The 9,264-nt window shown below is 40.5% G+C and overlaps 2 protein-coding genes across 2 annotated transcripts; both read left to right on the top strand.

Moving 5' to 3' along the window:
- The first annotated feature begins 5,362 nt into the window (after nucleotides 1-5,362).
- LOC139875273 (uncharacterized) lies at nucleotides 5,363-7,059 on the top strand. The gene is made up of 3 exons (XM_071862618.1): nucleotides 5,363-5,558; nucleotides 5,878-6,233; nucleotides 6,283-7,059. Exons 1-3 carry the CDS (start codon nucleotides 5,363-5,365, stop codon nucleotides 7,057-7,059), a joined length of 1,329 nt encoding a protein of 442 aa, XP_071718719.1.
- A 582-nt stretch (nucleotides 7,060-7,641) lies between these two features.
- LOC139875272 (uncharacterized) lies at nucleotides 7,642-8,082 on the top strand. The gene has a single exon (XM_071862616.1). The coding sequence runs from the start codon at nucleotides 7,642-7,644 to the stop codon at nucleotides 8,080-8,082; it is 441 nt and encodes a 146-aa protein (XP_071718717.1).
- Nucleotides 8,083-9,264: the final 1,182 nt, after the last annotated feature.

Here is a 9,264-nt window from a genome sequence, read left to right as displayed (position 1 = left end):
AATCAATCTTGGAGTAAACGCTGGATCCTTACAGCTGATTGAAAAGATCGTCAATTTTAGGAAGGGGATACCGATTCTTGATCGTCAACTTGTTCAGTTCACGATAATCGATACACATGCGGAAAGATCCGTCCTTCTTCTTCACAAACAAGACAGGTGCGCCCCAAGGCGATGAACTTGGTTGAATAAACCCTCAGTCTAGCAATTCCTACAGTTGACTCTGCAACTCTTGTAGTTCGAAAGGTGCAAGTCGATAAGGTGCGCGAGCTACGGGTGCAGCTCCTGGCACTAGATCGATCTGAAACTATACTGATCTCGGCGGCAGTAATCCAGGCAACTCTTCTGGAAAGACGTCGGGAAATTCGTTCACGATTCGTACATCATCCATGCTTTTCTCTTCAACTTCTAGCTTCTTCACATGTGCCAGAATAGCAAAGAGTCCCTTCTTCATATCCTTTTGCGCCTTCTAGCAACTAATAAGGTTCAACTTCGGACTACATCTATCTCCGTAAACAATCAGAGGCTCACCATCTTTGCGTGGTATACGAAGAATCTTCTCACCACAGATAACTTTAGCTCTTAGGACAACCAGTCCATACTGATAATCACATCAAAGCTTCCCAACTTGATGGGTATTAGATCAATCTCAAAATCCACTCCGGATAGGTTGATAATACCTCCTCGGCCAATTTGGTCAACCTTCTCATGTTTTCCATTGGCTACCTCAACCAACATACTTTCCTCCAAAGGCACTAACGACCAATCTATCTTAGAGCAAAAGTATCTACATACATAACTCCTATCGGCACCAGATCAAATAGAACAGAAGCTAATAGGTTATTGATAGTGAATGTACCTGTAACCAAGTCAGGATTCTTGCGGGCATCTCTTGCGTTTATGTTGAAGGCTCTTCCATGTGCTGGCCCACCATCCTTCTTCTTGTTAGGACATTCATTCCTGAAGTGGCCTGCTGTCCACACTCATAGCACTTCCTTGGTCCATTTGGGTTTGTCCTCACTGCTGGGGCGGTGCTCTTACAGTCTCTGCCGATGTGTCCAATCCTCTCGCACTTCTCACACACTGCGTTGTAGTATCCAGTGTGATGCTTGTAGCATCTCTTACACTGAGGAAGGGTACCTTTGTAGTTAGGATTAGAGCTAGGATTCGGGTTCGGGTTCCTCCAATCGTTGTTCCCTTTGAAATTCTCATACCTCTTAACTGGGTTCTGGTCAAAACCTTTTCCCTTGTTTCCGTCCCACTTACGTTTCCCATTACTAGCTTCCGATTCTAATTTCGCCTTCTCTGGCTCTTGGCGGGTAATTTGATTCATCAGGGTATGCGCCATACGCATAGCTTCTGGGACATTCGCTGGTTTCGATGAAGTGACATTTCCTTGAATGTCTTTGGGGAGTCCCCACAGATACCTCTCCATCCACTTGTACTCTGGAGTAACCATTGTGGGGCACATCAAAGCTAACTCCAAGTATCTTCGGTTATAGCCATCAAGATCAGTTCCTACTACTTTCAGTTCCCAAAACTTCGCTTCCATTTTCTGAATTTTGGTTCTGGGGCAATACTCCTCGATCATGGCACTCTTAAACTCTTCCCATGGTGTAGCGTAAGCTTCGTCGATTCCTCGCGCCTGTGAGAGCATATTCCACTAAGTCAAAGCGCCATCCGACAAAGTGTGTAGGATGCAAACTTAGTCTTATTCCCCTCGGAGCAGTTACTCACACGGAACACAGATTCCAACTTCTCAAACCATCTCGTCAGCCCAACTGGCCCTTCTGTTCCGCTGAAGTTGTGGGGCTTACTGCTCTGGAACTCTTTGTAAGTACACCCATTATGAACAGTTGAGTTAGCCGGTGGAGCTGGAGCAGGGTTGGCATTCGCCATAGCCGCGGCTACTCGAGTAGCTATCATCTCCTCGATCTGGGCTGCGGTGGGAATTTCTCGCGGACCTCTTCCGTTAGCCATCGATCTTCCAAACAAAAGTTTTGACTTAAGTCAAAATTCCATAATCGGTAACGTCATAGCAGAAGGTAAACAGTACGGAAACAACACAACACACGATAACTAAGCATGGCAACAAGCAGCAGGTAGTACAAAAGCCAACATGTAATAAAACGTCGTACAACAATTAAGCAACAGTAATTCCATTCATAATAAGAAAATTGCATACAATGTCATGAGGTTCGTACATTACATTAATGAAAAACAGGAAACTACAAACGGAATACATAAGGATATCTAATACAATAGTCCTAGGGCGAAGGTGGGTAAATGATTTCCATCAGGTGGGACATCTGGTCATCGAGCTCAGTTATCCGAGCACGGAGGGTATGCACTTCCCTTGTCAGTTCCTCGACGACGGAGGATGCTGGTGGGGCAGGTGGTGCAGATGGTGCAGATGGTCTAGATGATGCAGATGTAGACGGCACAGTGTGGGCGGTCTTACGTACAAATGGATCGGCAGGATACGGTACGACCCGCATACGGGTTGTGACCCTAACCAACTGTCCACGTGCGTCTACGAACGGTCTTCCTCAGTTAATCCCTGGGATAACAGTACCATCAAAACGATACCACTTCTTTGGCGAGGTAGAGGGCGGCTGCACGGGCTCCTCCTCAGGGTCCTCCTAAGAATCCTCCTCGCTGGAGTCGTCGGATGATGATCCGCCTGAATCGTCAAAAGGGAACGCAGGATCATCGCGGGCGGGAGAAAGCATCTGACCGGTGCTCATAAGTCGATATCTGCCTGGTGGAATCGGTACAACACGTCCATCAGAAGTGCGTCTAGCCCAATGTCCATGCTCGTTACGGAAAGGACCGTCTCCATTTCCCCCAGGAATCACAGTACCACCGGAATGGTGCTGTGGCTCCGGGAGTCTAGGGCTGGGTGGTGCTGGAATCATCTCGGGATCCTCGTCTCCGTCTGAGACGTCCATCAGGTCAAGCACGAGTTTACTATCTCCAGAAGGCGAATTGCCAGAGTCGTCGAAGGGTAGCGGTGAATCAGCAACAATAGTAGGCGAGGAAACACTTGTCTCTGAGTCACTCTCGAAGTCAAAGGTCATACGGCAGTAAGCAGTAACAAGTAAACGAGCAATTGTAGATTAGTCCTATTAGTGAATCCTACTCGGTCTGGTCTAGACTCACTAATGCAACCTAATTCCCTACAACCAATGCTCTGATACCAAATGAGATGCCCCGTACAAAACCATCGTGTACGGTTCATCAACAATAGGATCATTACAAGGTCAAACACTATATGCTGTTTGAAAACTAGTTTTGCATTCATAAAAGATAGCGTTTTACAAAAGATAACGTGACACAAAGGTCGTTACAAAGTCATTATTTGAAAATAACATAAGTTACGAATGCAAAAGAAAAGTTGCATGATTGAGACATCTCTAAGTAATGTAGCGGAAATCTAACACAGCAGGTCTATAACAGCAAGTCTATAACACCAAGACAGAAATTCTAACAGCGGAAGCAACATCGTCTAAGCACCTGAGAAATACACGCTTAAAAGTCAACACGAATGTTGGTGAGCTATAGTTTGTAATCAGTAAAGTAATGTAGACCACGAGATTTCAGTGCTTCAATCAACAGTTTAAATCAGTATGAAAAGTATATGCTTAACCGTGGGCACCCGGTAACTAGACTTAACGTATGTATATCACCCCCTAAAAGTGCACTTGGCGAGTGCGTTTGTCCTCGAAGTATTAAACACCCATTGAATGCTAGCGCGACTAGCCTGAGTGGGGTTGTCAAACCCTATGGATCCATATCTAAGATTCGCGTTCACGGTTAGGAAACCAATGATTAAACGTTACCGAGCTAAGGGGAATCTTTGTGCCGTTATATCACCCACACATATGTAAAGTTTAAGTACTCGTGTCTAGCATGTAAAATGTAAAAAGCGCATGTATTCTCAGTCCTAAAAATAGTAAAAAGTAGTAAGGGATGCTATAACTCACAGTGAATGAGCAGTAAAAGTCTATATGAAACGTATGCAGGTAGTAAGTCGGTCCGAAATGTCGTCAACCTAAGTCAAAGGTCACTAGGTTAGTATGTTGTCCCAATAAGTTTAAAAGTGAATAAATTAAGTTTTAAGTGTCATCATCAAAATCTTCATTATCATCATCATTCATCAACATTAAGGTAAGTTTAACAAGAATAGAGATCGAAACAAAAGGCCGACTTTGGACAGCTTTTACGACCTCTATACAAATCAAAAAGAAGCGTAGTCAGTGGCCATGGCTCCGTATGTGAGTCACTGCTATTGAAGCAAATATGATACATTCATGGCAAGCTGGACAACGGAGAAAGGCAGAAGTATTAGAAGATTGGAAGCAGTAATTGATTGCTTTTCCTTCCCTGTTTAATACTAATCCATCTGATGCTCCTGTAGTCATTGAAGCTCGAATCGCAAACTGTGTTGTTAGAGGAATATATACTGATACAGGAGCATGAGCAGATATCATGTATGAGCATTGTTTTGTACAATTACCAGAAAGAGTTAAGGAGAAGTTGAAAGACACATTTGTTCCCTTAGCAAGTTTTGCTAATCACCCATCATGGTCATAAGGAAGCATAGTGTTGGAAGTAGTTTTAGGAAAAAACACCATTCAAGCGAACAACTAATATCGAGTTTTTAGTTGTTAAAGCAAACTCACAGTATAATGTCATTTTTGGTCGATCAGTTATGATGACATTTGGAGCTATAACATCAAAGGTGCATGGAATGATGAAATTTCCCACACCGGCTGGCATTGCCACACTATACTCTAAACGGAGAAGACCAATAGAATGTGTGCAAATAAATAAAACAGCAGTTGATCCAATTGTTCATGAAGATGGTTCAGTATCACCAAATCCAGAATTTCCATATCAGATAATTACAATTGGAAATACAATAACAAAAGAAATAAAGGAAAAGCTTTACAAGATCTTAGCAACTAATTTAGATGTTTTCGCATGGCAAGATTCTGATATGACTGGAGTACCACGTCATGTAGCTGAACATAGGCTTGGTGTGAATCCTAATATCCCACCAGTGTGTCAAAAGAAAAGAAGCATGGCTCCAGACCGAACAAAATTTCTCAGAGAAGAAGTTAAAAAATTGGTGGATGCTGGGATATTGAGGGAAGTGAAATACCAGACATGGGTAGCAAACCTGGTTATGGTAAGAAAGCCAGATAATTCATGGAGGATGTGTGTCGATTTCACAGATATAAATAAAGCATGTCCAAAGGACAATTATCCTTTACCAGAAGTCAATTGGAAAGTGGAGTCTGTAAGTGGATATCAGTTTAAATCTTTCTTGGATGCATTTAAAGGGTACCATTAAATCCCCATGGCAATTCGAGATCAAGATAAAACAGCATTCCACACACCAAATGGAATTTTTTGTTACATCATGATGCCTTTTGGATTAAAGAATACAGGAGCAACTTATCAACGTGTGATTGATAAAGTATTTAAAAATCAAATAGGCAGGAATGTTGAAGCCTATGTTGATGATATTGTTGTCAAGAGTCATACAGAAGACAGTATGCTTAGAGATACTCTTGAAACATTTGAATCACTAAGAAGAGTTAACATGAAGCTAAACCCCAAGAAATGCACTTTTGGTGTGGAGGAGGGAAATTTTTTTAGGATATATTGTTACCAAAAGAGGAATTAAGGCTAATCCGAAAAAGATTCAAGCAATTGAAGATATGGTATCTCCAAAAACAAAGAAAGAAGTTCAAAGCTTGAATGGAAGATTGGCAGCCTAAACAAGGTTTTTATCAAGAGCAGCAGATCGATCGCTACCATTTATGAAGGTTTTAAAGAGTTGTCTGAATAAAAAAGATTTTATGTGGACAGAAGAAGCTGAAAAAGCTTTTCAAGATATTAAGCGGCTCTTAAAAGAATTGCCTACTTTAACCGCACCAATAGAAGGAGAAACGTTAATTTTGTATTTAGCCGCTTCCGCAGAGGCCATTAGTTCAGTTTTAATCGCAGAACGGAAAGGGGTACAAATGCCAATATATTTTGTCAGTAAAATATTGCAGCAAAGTGAAGTTAACTATCTACCAATTGAAAAATTGGTGTATGCTTTAACACACACAGCTAGATGGCTCAGACGTTATTTTCAAGCACATTCAATCCTGGTGTTGACAGACCAACCAATAAAACATATTTTGAGAAATCCAGAGTTGTCAGGACGACTAGCAAAATGGGTAATTGAATTAGGAGATTATGAAATAAATTTCTCATCTCGACATGCAGTTAAAGGTCAAATTTTGGCAGATTTTTTTATTAGAAACAACAGAAAAGGTCGATCATCTACAAAACGTTAAAGGCAGCAATTATGTTTGGGAATTGCACACTGATGGTGCATCAAGTGAGGAAGGTGTTGGTGCAGGATTAGTACTAACCAGTCCAGAAGGCGAAGAACATACATATGCATTAAGTTTTTGTTTTTATGCATCCAACAATGAGGCAGAATATGAAGCGTTGCTTTTCGGTCTCCGCATAGCGTTTGAAATGGGAATAAAACATTTGCATGCATATGTCGATTCTCAAATTGTAGCACAGCAAGTTAATGGAGGGTTTGAAGCAAAAGATGTCTCAATGAAACAGTATTTGCAGTTGGTTGAGAAAATTTCAAAAACTTTTGAGACCTTGGAAGTTGTGCAGATACCAAGAAATAAAAACAAAAAGGCAGATGTTTTAGGCAAATTAGCAGTATTAACATTTGATCATTTGCATAAGAAAGTTTTAGTGGAGGTCTTGAAGGAAAAATCAGTTGATGAAAAAGTAGTAATAGCAACAGTTGAAGAAGGGGAATCATGTTGGATAACCCCTTATGTAAAATATTTGCAGGACGAAACATTGCCAACAGATGCCATAGATGCAAGACGGATAAGAGTTAGTACTCCACTTTACATCCTGGAAAATGAGGTGCTTTATAGAAAATCTTTCAGTGGTCCAAATTTAAGGTGTTTAACACCACAGCAAGCAATCAATGTAGTAAAAGAAATGCATGAAGGATTATGTACATAGCATTCCGGTTATAGAACTGTGGTTGGACGGATTATGCAACAAGGGTATTATTGGCATTCAATTTACAAAGATACAGCAGAGGTAATCAAGACATGTGATGCCTGCCAGCGGCATGGAACTGTACAACGTTTACCCAAGTATGATTTAATCTTGGTATCATCGGCATGGCCATTTTGTAAATGGGCAATTGATATAGTAGGCCCATTTCCAAGAAGTGTGGGAAATGCACAGTTCTTGGTTGTTGCAATTGATTTTTTCAGTAAGTGGGTTGAAGCAAAGGTATTGGCACGAATAACTATTGAAAATATAAAGAAATTTGTGTGGAACGATATTGTGTTCAGATATGGGTTACCAAATGAAATTGTAAGTGACAACGGTAAACAGTTTGCAGACAAGCCATTCAGAAGCTGGTGTGAAGAATTAAACATTAAACAAACATTTACCTCAGTTGCTCACCCATAGGCTAACGGTCAAGTTAAAGTAACCAATAAGAAAATTGTAGCCGGCATAAAGGCTAGATTGGGATAGAGTCAAACTAAGTGGGTAGATGAAGTACCATATGTTTTGTGGGCTAACCGTACAATGCCAAAACGAAGCACGGGTGAAACACCGTTCAGCTTGGTGTATGGTACTGAGGCAGTAATACCAGCCGAAATCCATGTTCCAACACAAAGGGTTTTGTCATTTGATATTGAAAATAATTCATCCATCTTGCGTGAAAACTTGAATTTATTGGAAGAAAGGGGAATCATGGCCACCATCCGTCAAGCGGATGCAAAACAAAAAATGGAAAAATACTACAACAAACGTGTCCGATATGTTCAATTTAAGGAAGGAGATTTAGTGTTGAGAGACAATGAAGCAAGCAGACAGGAAAAGCAAGGGAAGTTAGGACCACGGTGGGAGGGTCCCTACAAAATCATAAGGGCACATCCTAATGGATTATATACCCTTGCAGCGCCCTCTGGTGAAGAAATTCCAAGAACATGGAATGCAATGAGTTTAAAGAAATTTTATGCGTAGTATTGCATGTTCAAATAGCTTGATCAACTATTTAGAATATGAGATGCAATCATAAATGTAAAAATTTCTTTAACACGAATAAGAATTCAGATAAAATTCTTATAGCACACTATTTATAACCTTTTATCCGGCCAAGGATTTTTATCAGATGTCACAAAGCTGTGTGTCATCCCTGCCTGCAAAAGAGAAGTTTTTCCTCGGTGGCAGAAGTTCAATCATAAACAAAAGATTGAAATGGCAGCGGATAACGTAGAAATCCGCTGAACATCCAGACAATAGACTGTGTCTACGACCGTCATGACGTAAAAATAATACAAGCAGTATATGACTAGTCATCATTTTTGATTGTTTAAATCAAACATATAAAGCTTTGGCAACATTAACAAAAAAGTAAAAACATATATAATATACATTAACAGGTAATACAAGCAACATGAATTATAATTTGAAATTTAAAACATCGTCTACAGATGTAGCAGCATTATTACACAAATTTTCTAACTCAGGGAATGACAGATGCTCTATTTGATCACTTATCACTTTAAGTCTGTCTTCCGCATCAGGTTTCAACTGGGAAGTAAGTGCTTCAGGTAACCCTTTTGGAAAATTAGGCAAATCCCTTTTCAAGGTATCCAAAAACCTTATTCGATCAGCGTCCAGCGCAACAGTTATAAATTCATTGAAAGGCTCAGTTAATTTCTTAGAAGCAAAGGCATTCTTTATAATCTTTGGCACGCCAGCAATAAGTCGCTGGGTCTCACCCTTGCTTAGCTCCAGTTGCTCCTTCAAGGACGTTTTAGACTGAGTTAATGTATCAATTTTATATAGATGCCATTTTTCCTTTGTTGCCATTTGCACATAACGAACCTCTGCAGCATTTTTCGCGGCAACAACAGCTTCTAATTCAAGCTTGGCAATTTTCAGTGCCTCTGCATCTTTTTCAATTTTTTCAGATTTGTCACGATGCACTTGGTCAGAAAAGTTCCAAACGCTTTAGATTATTGAATTCAGATGCAATATTCCAAATAATGCCTTGTGCTTGACATTTTCGGGCATCACCATCAGATAAACTCTCAAAGAAGTTAATAAGTGAAGGAGACAACATCGCTTTAAGATACTTCATAAAATCCTCATAATTACCAGGAGGACCAGCTAAGAGAGCTATTAAGCCAGCAGCATCTA

The sequence above is a fragment of the Rutidosis leptorrhynchoides genome, chromosome 11, assembly GCF_046630445.1.
Source record: "Rutidosis leptorrhynchoides isolate AG116_Rl617_1_P2 chromosome 11, CSIRO_AGI_Rlap_v1, whole genome shotgun sequence".
NCBI classification, from domain to species: domain Eukaryota; kingdom Viridiplantae; phylum Streptophyta; class Magnoliopsida; order Asterales; family Asteraceae; genus Rutidosis; species Rutidosis leptorrhynchoides.
The sequence above is the reverse complement of the archived record's forward strand: the minus strand, read 5'-3'. Positions and strand labels throughout refer to the sequence as shown.

Excerpts from the sequence above, each read along its gene's own strand:
- LOC139875273 (XM_071862618.1), top strand. The coding sequence starts at position 5,363 with ATGGCAATTCGAGATCAAGATAAAACAGCATTCCACACACCAAATGGA. Across the intron at positions 5,559-5,877 it reads CAAGAGTCATACAGAAGACA|AAGAAGCTGAAAAAGCTTTT; the intron begins GTATGCTTAGAG and ends TTATGTGGACAG. Across the intron at positions 6,234-6,282 it reads CAGGACGACTAGCAAAATGG|TTAAAGGTCAAATTTTGGCA; the intron begins GTAATTGAATTA and ends CTCGACATGCAG.
- LOC139875272 (XM_071862616.1), top strand. The coding sequence starts at position 7,642 with ATGCCAAAACGAAGCACGGGTGAAACACCGTTCAGCTTGGTGTATGGT.